Source organism: Struthio camelus, chromosome Z, assembly GCF_040807025.1.
Source record: "Struthio camelus isolate bStrCam1 chromosome Z, bStrCam1.hap1, whole genome shotgun sequence".
In the NCBI taxonomy this organism is placed as follows: domain Eukaryota; kingdom Metazoa; phylum Chordata; class Aves; order Struthioniformes; family Struthionidae; genus Struthio; species Struthio camelus.
This window is the reverse complement of record NC_090982.1, coordinates 43,177,221-43,197,795: the sequence shown is the minus strand read 5'-3', so window position 1 is coordinate 43,197,795 and position 20,575 is coordinate 43,177,221. Positions and strand designations below refer to the sequence as shown.

Genomic DNA, 20,575 nt, shown 5'->3' with positions numbered 1-20,575 from the left:
ATGAACAAGCTCATAAAAAGAAAATGCAGAATATGAATAGAGGGAGAGCAAATGTGTGATTCAATTTTTAATTACCATCACCTCACGCTAAAGTCAAGTTCATCTTCTGCAAGAGACAGAAAATAACAAAGAATTTTCTTTTTTACTGTCGCCTGATTTAAAAGATCAGCATCACATCTGTTTAGCTTTTGAAGGAAAAGGATACGTCATCATGGAAACAAAAGAACCAGGACACAAGAACTAAGGTAGCACAGTCTGGTTTTATTACCTTATGTAATCAAGAGCTTTTCTTTCCCCTTTTCTTTTCCTTCTCTCTTTTCCTTTCTTGCCTTTTTTTTTTTTTTTTACAACATACATTAAGTTGTGAATCAGATGTTAGGGGGAACGTGGAAACGAAGGGAAACTGGTGACATCACAATATTTTACAGCTTTACAACAAATGAGAGTCTGAATTTGTTGCATCTACCAGTGTATAGCAAGGGTGAAAAGCAAAGGCACACGTAGGTTTATGAACCCTTCAGCCCGAAGGGTGGATGGGGCCGGGGGCCGGGGAAGGACTAAAACGGAGGACCCACTGAGTACAAAATGAGCATTTCAAGGTCAGCCCAGTAACCAGCATGCTGTGTATTACAAAGGCAGATCGCTGAACAAGCTGTTGCTGTGATTATTCATTTCTGCATTTTGACAGAACGCTTTGCTGCGTAATAGCAATGGGCTCTGCACGTTTGGTACTCGAGGGGTTTGGCGCTCGGTAAAAAGGTTGCGCGTTGGTTCTTTAAAAAAATGACCTTGCTACCTACTATTTTCAAAGGGTTTTTTAGTTTGTTTTTATTAAAAACAACAACATTGCTTTGGATACAGATCTATCTACTCCAGTCTGCATAGTTCACTAAGGGTGAACAAATCTGTTTCATAAAAGAAGCCATGATGAAATGAAAGAACATGCAAGCACCCTTGTTACACACTTTGGTCTAGACCATCCAGACTTTCTATATACCATCTACAAGCTAGTGGACTTGAAATCTTTCTTTTCAATCATTCAGGAACAAAATCAAAACCCTGAAAAACAAATGAAGTATAAAATTTTAAGAAACAAATTGAAACAAAACAATCACCTTACTCGACAATACTGTCCAGTAGATAGATATATAAAAGAAAAAGCTCAGAAACAAACCCCCTCATTTTCTACAGCATGTTGACACAGTTATTATAACAGATTAAAAACAAATCTACCTTTGTGCATAAACTCAAAAACTGGAAAGGAACTTACACACCTGCGCGCGCACACACAGACACCCCCCGCCGCGCACACACACACACACACACCACCTATATGCTCAGCCACGCCAAAGAAAAAAGGGGGAAAAAAAATCATTTCCTCCAAAGAAGTGTACGCAGCATCCTTCCGGCCAGCTTTCAGGCAGCAGGGAGCCGCAGCAGGAGCCCGCCTGCCTGCTCCAGCTGCCCGAGCCCTGCGCCCGTCCCCAGCCAGGGGACTGCGGGCCGCGGACGCTTGTCACCGCTCTGCTGCCCTGCTGACGTGCCGTGAGGGGGCAGAGGGAGGTGGGAAGGCAGAACCAGCACCCAGAGCGCGGCGGCGCCTTCGCAGCGACGCGGCTTGCGGGTGGCCTGAGGGCAGGATTGGCACGACTAGAGAGTCAAACTGAATCGGAGGGTACGGCACTAGCCTAATTTCTCGAGGGACATGGCATTATGACAATAACCAGTACATTCTTCAAATTGAACGTCTTTACTCCAATTCTTGAGGGGGCTTGGAGGAGGGAGGATCAATAAATATTTGCGTTATTCAAAGGGGAAAAGAAAGAGGTTTTACATACTACAGCTCACAATTATACACAACTGAGGGTGTAAGGCACAAATTTACATGTGGAAGAAAACAGGCTATTCACAGATATATTCCCACGAAAAACCCGTGTGATAAGACCATAATTTATGCATGGTAACAGCCGGCATATTAACTAGTTCACACCGTTTGTGGATTTTGTTTGCCGTCTCACATGCAAGGTGAAATGAGATGGCACATCACAAGCTGGTGCCTTCACAGAAAGTATTAGCTACTGACAAAGCCATGTTGATAGCAATGGTGCACAGATGTGCGGCTTTTAAGAGTTTCTCTTGCGGTTGCGTTAGAAGTTATGAACTTGGGGGACTTGTTTGTTGCTGTCTTAGGTCAGAGGCCCAGCCAGCAAATTAACTGAGAGACTTAAATAAATATTCCCCTTTTTTTTCAGCTAATCAGACAGTCCAAACACAAAGTTCAGAATTCCAGCTCCATCTTATTTAACTCAGTGAATTTATTGGAAAAATAAAAGAGTTTTAATTACTCCAGTTAATGGGTTCACGTTAAATAGGTATAACTTTCAATGTACTTTTCTGAAGAGCTGCTCATAGGATGATATGCAGAAGTCATTTCCTTAGGAAAAACAAAAGTTGAACAATAAATAATAGGAGTTACTTGCGTTAACAGTCACATGTTATTCATTAAAAGAGAAGAGTAGCAGAAATCTATGACATAGTTTGCCCAACATGGCATTTAACTGCTATAACCAAATGGCTGTAACACTGATGGGCATTTCACAGTACCTGCACATAGTAAACTTCTGCCATTGTTAAGTCAGAGTTAGCTTTATCAATGGATTCTTTTTTTTTGTTTTTTTGTTTTGTTTTGATTTTGTTTGTTTTGATTTTCAGAGCACTCTTTCCCAGTTCAGGAATGCACTGTGCAGTTGGGGGGAGGGGGTGAAATGTCACAGTCATCTTTCACCTGTGTGCTTTTGGCTCAATGTTTGTGATGGAGAGTTAGTCTTTTGAGCAAAGAACTGGCGGGTTGTGGGGGCAAGTCCTGCAATTGCAAACCTTTAACCATGGATCATATGGCTCGGGTTTAAAAAAATATTCCACTTTTCCCAGAGAGCAGAATCAACACATCCTCAGCTTAGCAACAACCGTCTTCTCAGAGGAGCGAGCGATACAGTTGCAGAACACTTTCAAGGGCAACCTCTGCTTAATTGCTGTTCTCCCCCCCCCACACCCCACTGTAATTATGTACATGCATCATTGGGCTTCATGGATGTGGAGAGCGGGGCAAAGGAAGGTTTGGGAGGTACGTCTGGCTTTAGCGAGGGTGTACGTTTCAACCCCGACCTTGTCAGCGAGTTGTATGCAGTGAGACTAGGCTGTCTAGATACAGTCACAGCCTGTGCCTGAGCAGCGTGGACTTGTATAGAGTCCACTCGCTGCGGGGCAGGCGGGGGGTTGTCGCCCCTGCCGAAGCTCTGATTTCGGGAAAGGTGGGACGAATTGGAGGAGTTAGTATTGTTTCTTTTGAGAGTCGATGTCTGGTGACTTCTCGTGAGCGAGTTCGTAGGGTAGTTTCTCTTGTAGTCCACACTGTAAGCAGAGGAATGCATTTCCAGCCGCTTGCTCAGCCCACTCTGAGATAGAGAGGTGCTTGGGGGCCCCAGGGAAGCTTCCCGCTGGGGTACTTTCGGTGGCATGCTGTCGAGATTTTCCACCAGGTTAACCCCATGGTTGGGGCTTTTGCTACTGAGATGGTCCTTGATGGTTTTGTACTCAAGGGTGGCGTTCTGGTCCTCCACAGCCATCTGAGCCACATCGCTCATTTTCGGCTGATCAACATATTCGTGCTGGTAGCCTTGCTGGGAGATGGGCAGGACCACAACGCTGGGAATGTGGCTGGGAGAAGCCCTGAGCGGCAGGTCAGTTGGGATCACGGGCGAGGCCATTGGAGGGATATCTTTTGTGCAGGCGTTGATTAGGTTCTGGTTTCTTTCCCATTCCCTGCTGCCACGGCTGGGCTTCCTCTTCTGTTGCAGGGTTGGAGTAGACTCAGGGGTTGGCAGGGCGGCCAAGTCCAGATGGTGCTGGTCGGCTTTGATTAACATTTTGGCAGTGCTGCCTGGGGTAGTCAGTTTGCCATTGTGCATCAGAGGCGTGAGAATTGCTTCAGGCTTTGGCTCCTTGGACTGAGCATCTCCAAAGAGGCCACTGAGCTTGGTAACACTGCTCATAGAGCCGCGGCGGGAGTGGGTCAGCTCCTTCTCCTTCCTCTGCACAACAGCCACGTCTCTGCGGCGATGGTCACAGATGCAGTACACTATGATTCCCGAAAAGACGGCCCCCATGACAAAAGCAAGAATAACTGCAATGGCCAACAGGGTGACCGGCACCAGCTGATCATGACCCTTCAGATAACTCTCGCGAATCACTCCTGCAATAAACAGCACACACTGGTTAAACAAGCCAAGGACAGGGAAATACTTATCACTAGCTGCTCCATTCAAAGGCACCCCCTAGGAGGTTTGTCTGTGTTTTGTAACGTTATTTTTTTAAAAGCTTGCCTAAATAAATTTAGAGACGTACTGTACCTGCCAGTCAGGTCTTACATGAGCAGCACTGGGCTTTCACTGCAGCATTCAGAGCTGGGGTTGAACACCACAATGTTGAGGAGGGGAGAGAGAATTCACCTGCAGGGGCTGCAATCAGTTTGAAACCCCAGGCCTGGGCAAATTCCCCCTGACTTCAAGAGGGTCAGGGCTATTAACTTCTTTGATATACTGCTCATTCCTCCAACCCCTCCATCTGATTCCCCCCCCCCCAGCTAACATCATCTTATTTTTACTACTGTAAATCATTCACATTGAAAAAGCTTTAAATTGAGGAGACAGACAGAAGCTCTACAAATATTGGAGAAGTGCATCCCACGTTGTGTCGGGCTTCTTTCTCTGCTCGTCAGTCTGTTATCACTGTCATGTGTTTTACAAGTGACTGTCACATGTCTGAGCTTCAGGAGGATGCTTAAATAACTACCAAAGATACAGGACAGCACTGCGATGTATTGAGCCTTCTAGATTTCAGATGTCCTTGCTAGTTTAATTTTAAAAGCTCGCTGTTCCGGACAGGTGAACAGGCTGACCTCTTTGCTGAAGCTTACGCTTTTTCTCCTGAAAGCTCTGACCATGAGGGGCTCATTTTGCGGCCCTGAGCTGAGCACAGAGATTACTGTCAAGCCTTACTTGGCCCTCCTAGCACTCACTGTCAGAGAAGGCACCTTTGACAGAGTACATCTCTGCAGTTTGAAGTCTCTTAACAGAGCATTAATCAACACCCTGACTTTCTAAGGAAAGTTGTTTTTCCTGATATAGTTATGCACTAAGCCAGCAGTGTTAATGAAATATGAGCGCAGAGCATCTAGTTTGCCTCTTTCATTTCTGTTTTTGTTCTTAATGCTGAACAGAGAGCAATCAGTGCCTGACGAGGAGCTGAAGGAGCATCTTCCCCACTCCCTTCTCCAGAGAGCGTGCAAATGCAAGGGCATTAAAAGCCCCACATGCTCGCAGGAAATGTAAACCATGTTCTTATTACAGGAGAGACAGCAAGACAGAAAATGTACCTCAAAGGCCCTCCTGAGACTTTGTGAAGATACAGATCTTTCATGTCATAAATCAGCTCTTTCTGGAATAATGTCTTTTTATGTTTTTGGCAGACAAGGTATTAGCGGCCCAGAATTAGAACCAAACGCAAAATACTCCGCCGCAAACTATGTTAAAAGAGCCTTGAAAAGTTGCCATTGGCTCACAGAAACCTTGCATAAGTATTCTGTCTAGATACAATATCGCTTCTACAGCATCTTTTTCTGTCCCTATTTAATTACAGCGTTTTGGTGGACAAGTGATATTTGCATATGACATAGGAACTTTATATTTAAAAGCAGAATAGCTCTTGAAATTGTAATCCCCTGCTTGTGACATCACAGCTGGTTGCCATGGAAATTATTGCGTGGTGACAAATAGAGGATTATGATTTCACAAGGAGAATAAATAGCAAGAGAAGATGACCCCTTAAGAAACTAAGATCCTGCATTCATCTAAATCTCTTAATAGTAAAAGAGTAAGGGGAAGAAAATAAACCTCGGAAAACAATATATGAGTAGAAACAATCTTCAAATTAAATGATTCGGTGAGTATCTTTCTTTAAAGCCCAGCAGCTTTTTAAGAGGCAAATTTTTCTATTCTTTGCCTTGAGCACTTAACACAAGGCAGCAGAATCCAGCCCCCAGACAATGTTGCTTTATATAGACAAGAAGCACAGGCTAGTGGTTAAAGCACAATTAGTAGGAACTGCATTTCACTGCATAGGCTTGGTCTCCTATGGCCCTACAGCAGCTGATATTTGCATGCCTGACTCTCCAGCATTTTGAGAACAAATTTATTCACACTTGTAAAACTGTCTGCAGTCATTAGCTGGAGAGTCAGAAATTGAAAGCCTTGAATGGATGGCAAGGTTGGTCAGGGAAGTGTTACGCCTTGTTCAGAAAGGCATTGCTGGGCATGAAGTTAAGGAAAGCTTCAACTTACAGAGCCCTCAAATTACAGTGCCCAACTAGGCACTTACAGTGCCTAATTTCATGGGCACCTTGCAAGCATAAACTTCTCAGAGAAATGCCGCTTTCAGCACTTAAGCCCAATGGTTTTTGGATGACAAAGACGACTTTCAAAATCCTTGCTAAATGCCCACCTAATTGTGGAAGTACTTGCAGTCATTTAGAATCTCTGTGTCTGGAAGCATGCACAAGCCATCTATGTCCCAAGAGGAAGGGACAGGACTTCTCCTAGCTTATGTATTTTACCATTTTACTAATAATTTGCAGTTGTGGAACAGAGGTAGAAAACAGCAGCCTTGTTTTCAAAAAGCTGCTCTGCCTGGTTTTGCAGAGGAACTTGGACCCACATGACCTATGGTATGGAAAGGAGGTTTCTCTCTTTCTTTTATGCCTCTTTTTAGGAAGGGATTACAGCAGAGAAGGCGGTATGCGCTCAGGAAGCTCACCCAACCTGCTTGGAGCTCAGTGTTAAACTAATATGCATGGATGGATGCTCCATTCCTGGTGCTTCCTACTGGCCCGGTGAGGTGGTTCTCCCTGCTCAGCTTTCACCCTTAGACCAAGTCCTAGCCTAAGAATGATAGCATGTAAAATGCAAACCAGCATCACTGCATGCAAAAACAACATGAGACCTTGCAATCAGTTTTACATTACCAATTAACTGACTTATTACAATCTGCATTACAAAATAACCACACAGTTCAGACTGAGTGATCATGTGTATTCAACAAAGGGGCAGCTGAAATGATGTAGCTCATCTTGCAGGTGTTTTATGAACAGAAATTTATGAGGGCCTTCGAACAGTCTGATTCCAGCTAGTTCCTCTTAAGCCCAAACCTTCCTGAAGTCTGTGATGTTTTCTGTAATATATAATAGAGTTAAAGGATATATAACATAAGTGGCTTTACTCTAGGCAAGGGAATCCTCCCTGGACACAATGTCAGGCTAATGAGATAATTTATTATCACGGATCACATCCAAGCGTCTTTACTTATGTAAGCAATCCCAACAACTTTTAACTTAAATCAAATGATGTAAGATGGGCGAGATTTGATCCTGCATTATGTTTATGGAGCAGATAAAATTAATGCAGAATGTTCAGCATCCTACTGTCATGACCACAGTGGGGGGAAAATCTAGCATGAAAATGGGTTGACAATCGCAGTTGTTGTCAATCAACATCCAAAATTGTCAGCATCATTAGTAATTGCCTTCATAGACTGGGATGAATAAGCAAGTGTGTGATCCCAGTTACGCCCCCAAAATGTGCCAGTTTGGAAGCAAACAAATAGTGTTTGTGTCACTTTACACACTGCACTGTATTGTGCTTTTACATATCCTGCAGTTCTCAAAGAAAAATCCGATTGCCTAGGCTCAGTCCAGCATCATTCATTAGCATTCATTTTTCAAAGAACGCAAATAAATGGAAAAACTCACGGGAAAAATGTAGAGTCTACCTTTTTAAAAGTCAAACAAAGTACAAAGAATTCAGACCCTCAGCTTTGAGGAACATCTGCTATTGAAAAGTCTTATAGCTATAAGTTTTGCGACATCTTTCTTAGACAGTATCAATTGGAAAATTGACTGGGCTGGCTGCATAAAATGGTACGGAACCAAACTGTAACATACCATTGATATAGATACGTTATTTTTATCATGAACAATAAAACAATTATTCTGAATAAAACAATTTTACTTTTAGACTATTCTGTTTAGCACTTCGCTCTTTGCAATTTGTTCTTTCCAAATGTGAAAATACATAACACTTGATTTTATGTGGTTTGAATTTTTCATACATGATCTTTACTATTTTCTATAGTTCATGGAGACCTAGCACCACAGATAATAACCAGCAATTCTCTGGAAATGGATCTTGTTTACAGAATTACCTGTATAAATACTACACTTGGGAAAAGCCTGTTAGTAACAGTTGTAGTAAAACTCAACAAGCTTTAAAGATAGAGGAAGTGACAACTTTGCACCTGCGAGGATGAGACCTTACATGTAGCTAAAGTCACAAACATGCTGACACTTACATAATCCCTGACGTTTTCTAGTTAAGTCCAGCTCTGTCCCTTGCAAATCACAGCGGGGCTTACTACTCCACGGTCTTCCCCCATGTGATGTACTACTGTCTACTACCACAACGGCCAAGCTAGTCACCTGATATCCTCCACTTTTCATGGCTATTCTGCTTCCCATAGACAACCTGATCTGTCTTCCTGTTTCACTGACTTAACGGTAATGCCAGCTCATGTCCTTTCTTCTGCATGTCCAAACATCCCCATTCATTTTCTCAGACAGTATACCCTGTATTGTAACAGTAAGGAACATGCAAAATCCTCCCTTCTTACTCATCTAATGAGAGCGAAGACCTGACAAGGGATTGCATTATTCTGCTGTATATAACTCTCTCTTTCTTCCAGCAGAACTTGTCAGTAAGGTACAGACAAGTACTTTGGTTGAGAGGACATTAAGAAAAATGTTTCCAAACCTTCAAAGTGTTTCAGTTCTGACATGAGTTAGAGCTTGGATAAATCAAAAGACCAGAATATTGATCTAGCTTGTTCACTAAGGATAGCTGGGGAAAAGGGAAGATGTTCAATTTTATGTCACTAATACATATGCTTTTTCTGAAGTTCTGCAAAAGGTTCTCACCTCAACAAGCAGACCTGTTGAACGTCTCTGGGTGAAGATAAAAGAGAAAAGAAAAGAACAGGGGTGATACAATGGTACAGATTTACTGTAGACTGGATAATCATAAGGAGGAAGGAGATGAGGCTTCTCCTTTTGCACAACTAACAAAAGTATTCATGGGTTAGGTCTCTACCTATATAGCTGTTTAAAAGCACTATGACAAGATATGCACAGCGCTGAAGGTATTATTGTATGGGAATGCTGATGAGGCTATTCTGGGCATGTTCTGCTAGATCCAATAGGAAAGAACTTTTGAGGGCAGAAATGTAATTAGGATGAAATAATCACAAAGGAATAGAGTTTATCATCCTAAAGAATACATGGCATGAGCATAACAGAATAAGGATAATGGATGTCAGATCAGCAAACTTCAATGAAGGAGGACAAATAATGAAAGATACAGAGACTGAAGCATTTACTACTTTCGCTGCTTCACTTCAGCCAAAATCTCCACTCTTACCTGTGATCAGAAACGTAACCAAATTGGGCAATGGAGTGCTGACCAGAATAAAGAAAAGTGCTAAGAATATTTAGATCATGCTGAAGCTTCACGTTGTTTAATGGAATTCATCCCAGACCACACAAGGAATTAGCCAAAGCAAGCTCCAGACTCTGTGGAATATCTAGGAGAATGCTGGAGGAAATATGAGAAAAGGAAAAGGACAAACATATTATCTGGCTTTGAGATGGGCCACAGGGAGGACCTAACAAATGACAGACCTGTCAGTCTAATTTTTAGAGTAGAAATGACATTAGAACAAATGATTAAACAATCAATTTTATGAGCATCTAAAGGATAATAAAGTGATTATAAAAAGGTCAAAGTAAAATTGTGAGGAATAATTTACATTAAACCACCCAAACCTCCTTCCTTAACAAGCTACATGGCTTACTTTTTAAGGGGACACATTAACAATGATACCCTTTGACTTCTGAAAGGCTTTGACTTATTTTCTCAGAAGCAAATGCTAGTGGCCCAACACCTGCTGAAAAGTTGCAGTTGAAAAGTATTGATCAAAGGTCTACCTGGCAAGAGATTTGAAGGAAGGTGCCCTCTGCAGGTTCCCTGCACTAGAAAAAAGAAAATCTGAGAAATCTTTGCTAATCTGTGCTTAAGGGTTTTGATTCTGCTGAAGTTGGTGGAAACTTCCACAAGGGTGTAATCAGCAGTATAAAACCAGATGGTGCAAGTAGGACTAAACAAAGAATCAAAATCTTAACTTTGAACAAGGACCGAGCAGCATTATAAAATGGAAAGGTTCCATAAGGATTTTTATTTACTCTTGGATCAGTAGCTTCCTTATTTCTGTTTTGGATGAATGCGTCTGTCTCAAGAGAACAACAATTAACCGGCATCTGCAGAAAGGGACTTCATGTCCAGAGATCAAACAAAAGAGCTATATCCTTTTTAGCACACGTAGTATAGAAAGAAATCTCCCATGTTGAAGCCTAAATTTCTTTGTCTCGTCTGTGATCAGGGATAGGGATGGCAAAATATCAAGAAAAACCCCACAGTCACATTCTTCTAAATCTAGGTTCTGGTGTATGCTTTACAGTGAACACAAATTGAAATTCCAGCTTATAACCCTCACAACTGCTTGATGAACAAAAACAAATGACTCTCCCTCCTGGTCTGAATAGCTCAATGTGAGGCTGTTTTAGTAATACAATAGGCCGGATGCTGCTCTCTTTTACATCTAAGCTGAAGTTGGAGAGAATAACAAGAGCAGGCAATATCTAGTCCCATTACTACAAGTTCCTATGTGTGAATAACCTAGTTACCTGTCACCAAAAATAGCGTATTTTTGTCTGAGTACTACAGTTAGCTATAGGGTGGATACAAAGAGACCTCTGTTCCAGAAATGATTTATGGCCTCAAGAAGCGCACCCTGGACACTGAGATGACCACATGCCACATGCATCAAGACCACCCTGTGATCATTTCTGCAATGAGCTGTCCTACTCTAGTTTTCCAAAGTCATCTGCAACAGATGGTGAAGTAATAATTCAAAATGGTGGCACAAACAAAATTCAAGCATAGTAGTTGGGAAATGAAGAATGATGTTTTGTCAGAGAAGTGGGGGGGAAGACTACCAGGGAATAAGGTAATGTTGATGCCTGGGCCACACATAATAGCAGTCCGGGAGCGAGTGCCGTTGCTCTCTTAAACTTCACCTCTCCAGCTAAATGGGCATCAGCCCCCTCCTATCTCCAACACCTACAAAATCACGTGGAACTTTACACAGAACAAGTCAGAGCTGCAAGGCCTGATAGTTTCTTTGCTGTTGTTGCTTAAGGGGAGAACCTTGCAGTCCATTTCTTTCTTCAGTGCAAGCTTCTCTGTGATGTATGTCTCCCTCTGCTTAGAGTTGGAATAACTGAGAATGCTGGTATAAACTCATTATGAACGGAGGTTTTTATAGGCTTCAGAATATCTTTTTTAAATACCACTGAATAGGTTTTCAACATGTGTTTCCAGGTGTTAGAACTGTGTTTACAGGCAGTCTCATGCTGAAAGAGATTATTTCAACCTGGAAAATCCCTGCAGGTATTAACAAGCTTTCTTCTTCCTTTTTAACCAACAATTGGAATGAAAAGAAAAAAAGAGAGAAAGTTAGACTGGACACACAGACTTAAAGATTTAAAGGGATAGCAAATTCAGGAGTAAGCAGAGGCTCCCATGCATTTCTGAGACCTTATCTCATTGCTTTTCTTCATCCAGTAATTTCAAGGTCTTCACGCAAAACAATTGCATTAGAATCTCAATGATTTGATATTTGACACTTCACTGGAACTTCTGCTTTGCAGAAACAAGTAAGCAACCTATCTCCTTCATCCTCCTCCTAGCTAGCAGGGCCTTGTTCTGCTGGCTCAGTGCAATTCTACCTGGTAACCATTCTTCTGGACTCTCTTTTCAGTTAGAAAAAACACCATCTCAAAAGCTCACTGTTAACACTGCTGGCAAATGCTTCCCCCTCCCTCCCCCATAACAGCTGTACTGTTGATTTGTAAAGGTCTGTAAATGTAAGGTTTGCATGACTGTGCTGAGAGAGGAGAGTGATCATCTCCCAAAAAAAATCTTCCATAAGACTCTCAAAGGCAGCTGCCCAAGCCAACAGTCTGAGATATCCAGCAACAGAAAAAGAGGATGCACATCCTTGAAGAGAAGAATGAATTTTAGTGCAGAAAAAGTATTCAGTTACAAGAGGCCCAGGGATCATTAGAGGTATGAGGAGAAAGCATATTTCAAAAACAGGAAAAGAAAAATCAACACATAATGTGTCTGAAATAACACATAACAAAGCCTGAAAAGGCTGTAAGCAATCAGATCAGCCATAAAGGCCACTGTAAAGGTGTTTTGGCCCTTAATCAGACTGATTCCAGAAGCAATCGCTTAAGGATGGGTTCATCTATTGATTTTTGAAGGGGTTATTATTTCTCCTCTTAACTGGTCCAAATTACATTACCTCTCCCCATTATTGAAGAATGACTGTAAACATTGACAAAGAGGTTAGCAACTTAATCCAGGAGGAGATCAACACACGGCTTTGCTCACAACGGGAAGACTTCATTCTTGAATTTTTTCTAAGCCAGAAAGGTTAAGCAAGATAGGTTAAGGAAGTGACACCACCATGTCCATATGAGATAAAATGTGAACATCAGAGTAACTTAATGAACCTCAAAGTAACTTATTCAAAAGGGATTTCAGTGTCCTGTTCTTAGTTCAACTACGGGCATGCAATCTAATTTTTCTGCATGTCATGGTGGCCATGCAAACCTATACCACGGTCACACTTGTGAATTTTGAGAGATTAGAAAGAAGCATTTCTCTTCCGAAAGGGAGTACTATAGACAGAAATTGAGAGTCCTGAACCAGCAGTCCATGTGCAGACAACCCTTAATATGAAGGGTGGGCAGACCTGAAAAAGACTGCAAGTAAGCTCGTATTTAAATAATGCTTGATACCTGTAAGCAGTATCTTTGTAAATAAACCAGTTTAGTAAATTTGCAGGTATGAGAGGTTTGAGCTACACAGCTTCCTGAATCTATTATATAACCATGAGAGAGATTATAGTCCTGCAGCCAGCCCAATTTAATTTGTCCCAGTAGCTAGGCTCAAGGCCAGATCCTGCACTAGTAGAAAGTGCTTGACAAACTTTCTCCCACTGGTAGGTGGTATTCAATGGCTGTTCATCTTGAACTTTTTTGATTTCAATACCTTCTTTCACCTCTCACCCTCTCCCAGTAAGCAACGATAACTGTAGAAGTCCTGTGCGTGATTGGCAATAGGCAAACGCAGCGGGTCCCTTATAAAAAGTAAAACATAGGCATTCGCAGTAGTTAAAACAAGATGTATAAAATCCAAATGTCAAGGAAAATTAATTCTTTTGTAGCTTGTCTCAGCAGAGGCAAACTTTATGCTGCTTTGCATCTTAAGACACAAGTTGCCTTTAAAGTCTGCTGCATTTCCTCTGGTGACGTAAAAGAATCTCAGTGCACATTTTAGAACCTTTCTACTATGCCTGGGATGAGCTTAAACATATCCAGCTGCTCTTTATTAGTTTACTTCAGGGGATCTTTCACAGCTGGGTTAAACCAGATTTACATATGTTTGGTTGAATATGCATGATTTCAGGGCTCCAGAGAAGTTGCTGTAGCCTGCAATGTGAATCTCTCCTCTCCACAGTTCCCATTTCGCTGCATGGAGCTCCTCTTCATGACACAGAACAAATGGTGTATTTTTTTTTCTAGTGTGGGCATCATGTATTCTGGGCAGCCCAGCGCCCTTCTGGAAGCAGTTTTTATGTACAGCGTCAGGGAAAGTGAAACCGTCACTGAGAAATTCTGTAGCTTTCCTTCTCCTTTCTTACAGCTGGTTTTGAACTGTGGCCTCTTCGCGCAAGAGGGAAAAGTCAAGTTTGCTGAATGTCAGCATAAGTAGCTTTGCTTAGCAGGCTGAAGCTCAAAGCAGCCTTATGGAAAAAGTGGGGTTAATTTTCAAACATTGTGTATACAGCTGAAAACCGCAAATTGTTTAATCAGCTCCAATCTTCTTTAAAGATATAAAAAGGAAATGCTAGTTTTAAGCTACTTGTGTAACTGAACGCGTCATAGCTGAACTAACAAAAGAGCCATCTATTAAACATCCAGGACGTTTAAATAGTAAGACTGTTCCCTATACATCCTATTCCCTGAGGTCCTTGGAAAGAATTTTTAAGCTGTCAAATAACTGTGGTCAGGCCAACAATGTTTACTCATATAGACAGACCTTACTTCTTAAGAGATGGTCCTCCTGCCCAGTTGGGCTGCTGGTGCACGTTAGGAACGTGGCTGGACCCCATGTTAGCTCTGCTCTTGTAAAGAGGAAGGAATTAAATCAGTTCGGTTGTTCAAATCCCAGCATTGCATATGCTGCGATAGAACACGAACACTGTAGATAAATTCTTCATTTCTGCAGTACTCGTGAACACTACAGGTTTAGTCAAACAACCTGGATTTAAGAATTAGAACACGTTCCCAGCGTTCAGTAAAAGACAGGACTGCTTCTTGCAGAAATATTCGGAGCGCTGGGGCTGTAGGTAGAAAAAAGCTTATACCTATCTGATGTTAGGTTCATTATTTTTCTCCATCTTGTGGTCCTATAGCCTCATCTGCCTTTGAATACATTCAGTGACTAAGGACTTGCTACGAGTCGGAAGTAGTGGCCCTAACAGGCAGCAAGAACAATTTTACCACTAGTCCTTTTTCTGTATCCAGCATTTCCCTACGAGACTTCTTGTCCTGGTGCTGCTATCATCTCTCTCTCACATAATTTTCTATCTCCAGCGGTGGCTTCCTTCATGCATTTTGTCTGTCAAATTTGTAGTCCTCTGCATTTTTTTACCTACTCTCTCCCTCTTGTATGCAGTGCTTGTGTATTTGTACTTTGATGCTGTTAATTTAGTTGATGCATCTTGTTTGCGCATATTTTTTAACATGTTGGAGTGCTTACACTGGCCCGCCTGCTTCTCTGGATGAAGCAAAACTGTAACTTTGTCTCAGGGGACATACTATGGTATGCAGGTACCTGACCCAGCTCCAAGAGCATTAGCCTGGGGCCAACAGCGATCTAGCTACAGTAGTAGCTAGCTACCAAATTCTTCTCCAACATACATTCAGAGCTCACTCAGGCAGCCTCTGACTGTCCAGCGGCAGGCCAGGCAACTGACTGTACATGCAGATTTGCTTTATAACGTATCTCACAGACTGCGGTGTTTCTAGAAAACAACTCCCTCAGTTTTCCACTCTGTTCTGGTACTGGTTCAAAGCTCCCCTTTTTGGATTTACTATGGTTGTTGTTCCTTTTCTGCTCATGCTCTTTATTAAGCCAGTATTTTCTGCTGCTGCAGGTGAACCAAGCAGCCTGCATAGCCAGTTAATCAACATGAAAGTAGGTGCAAGGAATCTAACTGGCTTTTTTCATATCTGTACACTAGTTCTCAAGATACATTTACTGACCTGCAGGCAAACAAATTTCCATGTGACAGATTAAAGCCTCATTTTGCTTCTTGGCATTGGGGCCTTAACATATTATAGCACAATCTCTTTTCTCTCAGTGATACGTTCTTTTTCCTCCTTTCTAAATACAGTGCAGGTGGGATCAAAACTTTTGGGCAAGCATATTTGGTGTTACTGAGTTGAGTAAGAGTAAGTAGTGATAAACTATTGTCTTTGCAGGTCTTGATGCTGGATATTTGAAAGTACTTGCTGATTTGACTTTATTTAGTTCAGTGGGTGAGAACTTCACACTGAGGTATACAAATCCCCCTAAGGTCCACTGGGTATGGAAAATTAATTAGTCTTACTGGATGAGTGCCTAAGGGCATTGCCTCTAGCTTGGCCATATTTAGACAAAAAGCATATAAAATGTGGTAGGACTGTAAGACCTCTTTAAGGCACTGAATAGAGACTAGTGTTTTATAGAGATAAAGCAGGATGCTATCTGCAAAAAAAGAGCCATGTTCTTTATGTTCTTTATTATGAGCTGTGAACGCCTAAACCTCTGGGCAGGCTCTGTGGTGAATGCAAGGGGTTCAATGGAGAGAGGACACACAAGAGGGGACAGAGGGCACCCTTGCTCTGGGCCCTTCTTTGAGACCATCTGATTGGGAGCCATTCAGCAACGAATACACATGGCGAATTGTTGAACTGTTTGATAGAAGCTATAAACTGATGGCAGAAATTAAATTTCTCCAGTGCTAACCACAGGCTCAGAGAAATTACCAACTGCCTCTTCTGCATCAAGCGACAAGACCACTTTTGTTAGCTTCTTTAATGTAGTCAGTGGTGTTCACTCTTTACGCATCATTAAAACTTCTGTTTCACTCACCCGGATCAGCTAGCCAGACTGATCGAGTTTGAATTGCTAAGCAGAGGGAGGCAGACAGGTAGCTTGCTCAATTTTTTGCCCTAATTTCGTACAAAATAAATGTATTATATTAACTGATGTGAATGACTGCGTTCTAGATCGGGATTTTTTTTTCAGGATTACAATTATGCTTGCTTCCAAAGAGGAACTCAGTGAAGTTTTCTGGTTTTAAGAATAAGGAAACAATTGTAAAATATGTGCTTCTCAAAAGACTTTTGGAGTTATTTTATTGAGGGTTTGGGTGTGCTGCTATTTGGGAAGCATTTCACTGCGCTGTCTGAGCTGGTGCTGTTTGCATTTAGTAACTGCAGAACTTCAGGCTCTCCAAAAAATCCCTCTGTTTCTTTCAATGAGAACATAATGGTGAATAACAGTATCTTTGTAGGGCTTTAAAAATGTGCCTGTTTTTCCCTTTTTTTTTTTTTTTTTTTTAAACAGCTGTTCTTTTATTTCCTATCACAATTGTGGGTAAGATGGGACGGAGCATTAACAAGATGGCATATTACTGGCAGCATGCAGCTGGTGTTATTTTCCAATTTAAAAAAAAAACCTTCTTGGGCATATGAAAGAGCTGTCTAGTTTATGCCCAGTTTTGACAATGTTATCAAGTTGCACCTTCATCTGAAATTTTATTTCCTAGAAAATACTAATCCTTGGCTGTTGTGGGAAGAATTATAACTTGATATCCACGGTTGACCATTTTGGTAGACGTGGGAGGCTGGACCTGGCCTGGAGGCTGTTGGGACTCACTGTTTCAGAGTATTATGGGTATTCTTCCCTGCCAACATAAAGTTAGTGCTGAATGTGCTGCACAGCGCCATTTCAAAATGTTTGCTGAATTGTATAGCTGTGCCACAAATGTGCCTTAATATTCCCTAAGGAACTTCTCTATAAACTGCTCCAGCTCTCCCACAGTCAATCGAGCTGTTAAAATTTGCTTCAGCAGAGACTCTGACCTATCGGAACTGCCGGGGCAGAGAGAGATGTCAGACTACCAGTTGGATGGTTAATGCACTTAGCGGTCATAGCACCAACGCTCAGTGCACATAGAATTGTTCAGGTATTCACTTGCCAAACTGTGACAAGTCTCTTTTGGGTATGGGCAAACTGAGATTTTTCAAAAACTTACAACTCGGTCAAACGCAGCTGTTTTTTCCCCTCGCAAGGATGTCAGAATGCACACTCTTGATACAATGGTAAATTTCCATAAATCTGCTCCAAAACTTCTCCATAAAATGCACTTATGATTTTTTTTGTAACACGATAATAACATATTTTTCCTTACCCTCTTTCTCAGACACTGGCGTAGAAAAACTCAGTACACATGATGAAAATCTAGCAAAAGTCACAGCAACAGAAATTGAGGTCCAGAGACGAACGTGTCTCATTAAACGACTACTGCAGAGCTCAAAGTAAAACATACCTAACCACCTTGCTAAACTAAGGATATTCATAGGAAAGACTATTTTCCAAATGTAATGGCATTTTTTATCTGTATTTGATATTAAATAAAATAAAGATGGTGAAATCTAAATTATGCCCTCTCAACTTTTTTTAATTAACTGCCTGCTGTTAATCAGTAAGCTCCAGTCCATCCGGACCTGAAAGAACTAAGCTCGCCTTTTTTACAGTCTTACGAGAACTAAGTGCAAAAAGTAAGAGTCAGAATCCTAGGCAGAGAATGGGATATCGATACTGTTCACTCAAGGCTTATCTATATGAAAAGAATGTAAGAGGTATTTTGTATGGAGGCATGTAATTAATAAACAGTCCATAGATCATATTAAAAGTCCTCTGAACCAGGACTGTCAACATTTACATTGTCATAAAATGACTACAGGACATCTTCCCCATTAATTAATATAAGTATTGAATCTAGGCACATCCTATATAAGGAAAATGAATTATTCAAATATCTTTAATTTAACAGCGTATTGACATTTTAATTATACTCTGGTATTAATTTAACACCAAAAGGCGCTTTAACACTCTTTCAGCCCTAAGATTTTTTGCTATTAAATCCTTTCAAATTTCATAGCTGTTTCAGAAATCTTTTATTTAACAGGCTAAGTTCTTTCCTGCCAATTCAGCATCTTTGTATTGCACAAAGTCTCCCTATCCTCAATATAAATGCCATAAAAATGGAACTTGGTGTTACTTAACATCCTGCCCACCAATTATTCTCTGCTATTTCCCGACAGAGTAGTGGCCCTATGGGGCCAGCATACCCTACAGCGAATTCCCAGCTCTTGATAAATATGTCAGCACAACACGGGTCAACCCAGAGCGCTCCGTGCTCCTCCGCGGGGCTGTCCTCCCTGGGTGACTGAGGATGAATGCAGCTGAGAATCGTGTCTGGCAGACAATAGCACTAATGCCCTGAACTCCGAGCAGCTGCCTTGACAAATTAGATGTGGCCTCTTTTATTGAAAAAAGTAGATCAAGGTCCTGGGGCAATGACAGTTTTCCCTGCTTGAGTAAGGCAGGCCTCCATTGCTCATTGCAGTCTGTAAATGGATAGCCTAACTTTAAATCTATGCAGGTGGACAATTACAGGTCAAGGATACCTGCTGTTTCCTGCAGCCACATCTGACATTTGATGAGCTTTATTTTAAAATTTACCCTTCTCGTACTGGTAGGATCCAGTAATTTTAGCATGTACTCAGAAAGAAAAGCTCTGTCAATAATTTTCATAACCGCATGGAGACAACATCTTCCATGATCAATGCTGTCTTTTTTTGGCACTAAATAAAGATAGGTCTCTTGCCTCTTGGTTCAAGCCTTGCTACTCCTGGTTCCACTTCTGCTAGTTATAGCTGAAATCCATTGCTTCTTACAGCTCACTGCCAATGGAGTGCAGAAGCGTTTTGATTTCTGAAAATTTTAAGTTAGCTCCAGTGATGAAGTGTAGGCATTTGTTTACGCGAGTGGGACAGGCAGTTGGTGGGTTTTGGAATAAACCCCCTTCATTATCTTGTTTTCCTGATCCTTGCTCCTCTCTCACCGTGGAAAGTGCTCCTCTCCTTACAATTTCAAAGGATCTTACAGAAAATTTTTGAGTAAATGATCTAAGGACTTTTTATTTAAGGCTTGAAATGAAGATGAGCCACAGAGAAGACACTAAACCACTGCCCTGTATTATATTACAACCCCTTTTTTGATTAAAACTGGTTTAAGGATATGGCCCTGCCCATGGATTTGGTTTCTGTTATCTTTTCTGCATGCCTAGCCTTAGCCTCTTCTTTGTCTCTTCATTCTTGTTCCCATATAAACTTAAAAAAACACAGTGAGAACGAATTTGAAGAAAGTCTGTTGTCAGAAACATCCTTCCAGCAGTCACCATCTTTCATCAGTTTCCTATACAATTTCCATTTTATTAATTAGCACCTAGTTCTCTATTGCCGCTGCTTAAGCTTGGGTATGCAATCTGAGATGATTAGCTGTCTCTAGCTCTGGGAACAGACAGCTCGTACATGCATGACAGACAGAACAGAGGAAGGATCAGTATACGTTTCTCCAGACAAATCTGTCACGTTCCCTTAGTCCTGACCGCACAGCCCCCTTTTATACGTCACAGGATACCTGCAATTCCAGCACGGTGAGCTCATTGGCCTTCTGACACCTTTACTAGTTATCAGCCTGGTCTTGTCATATAGATATCTGACTACTATAAACTCTACTGAGAAATTTGGTCCCGTTTAACTGTCGACAATGGTTTTCTGGTGCCTATCTGACATGGTGCCGAACAGGCATCCCACAGCAGAAGAGCCTGGTATGCCACGATTGGTTTCTAAGACATCCTGTTCCTGGACAGGTTGCTCATTAGAGCCATTCTAGATAAATATGAGGTTGTTTTTAATGGAAAAAAAAACTACTATTCCACCACGTGACAAACATAAATAAGGTCCCTTCTAAAAATAGGGATGTTTACAATAACCTAACGCTAATTCACCTAAGAACATTTTAAGGAAAAAACCCTATAGGGCTTTGTTCAGCACAGACTCATCCAACCAACCTCTGTTTAAATCCTAATGGGGAAAGTAACA

General features: G+C 41.6%; 1 protein-coding gene across 11 annotated transcripts in view; it reads right to left on the bottom strand.

The window, feature by feature from the left end:
• Window positions 1-241: 241 nt before the first annotated feature.
• The window catches only part of LOC104150539 (semaphorin-6A), a 377,711-nt gene continuing 357,377 nt past the window's right edge, over window positions 242-20,575 (bottom strand). For all 11 annotated transcript variants that reach the window (XM_068927183.1, XM_068927188.1, XM_068927182.1 and 8 more), the window contains one exon: window positions 242-4,252. In XM_068927183.1, coding sequence (XP_068783284.1) covers window positions 3,063-4,252 — 1,190 coding nt within the window. In that variant the 3' untranslated portion in view covers window positions 242-3,062. The remainder of the gene's footprint in view (window positions 4,253-20,575) is intronic.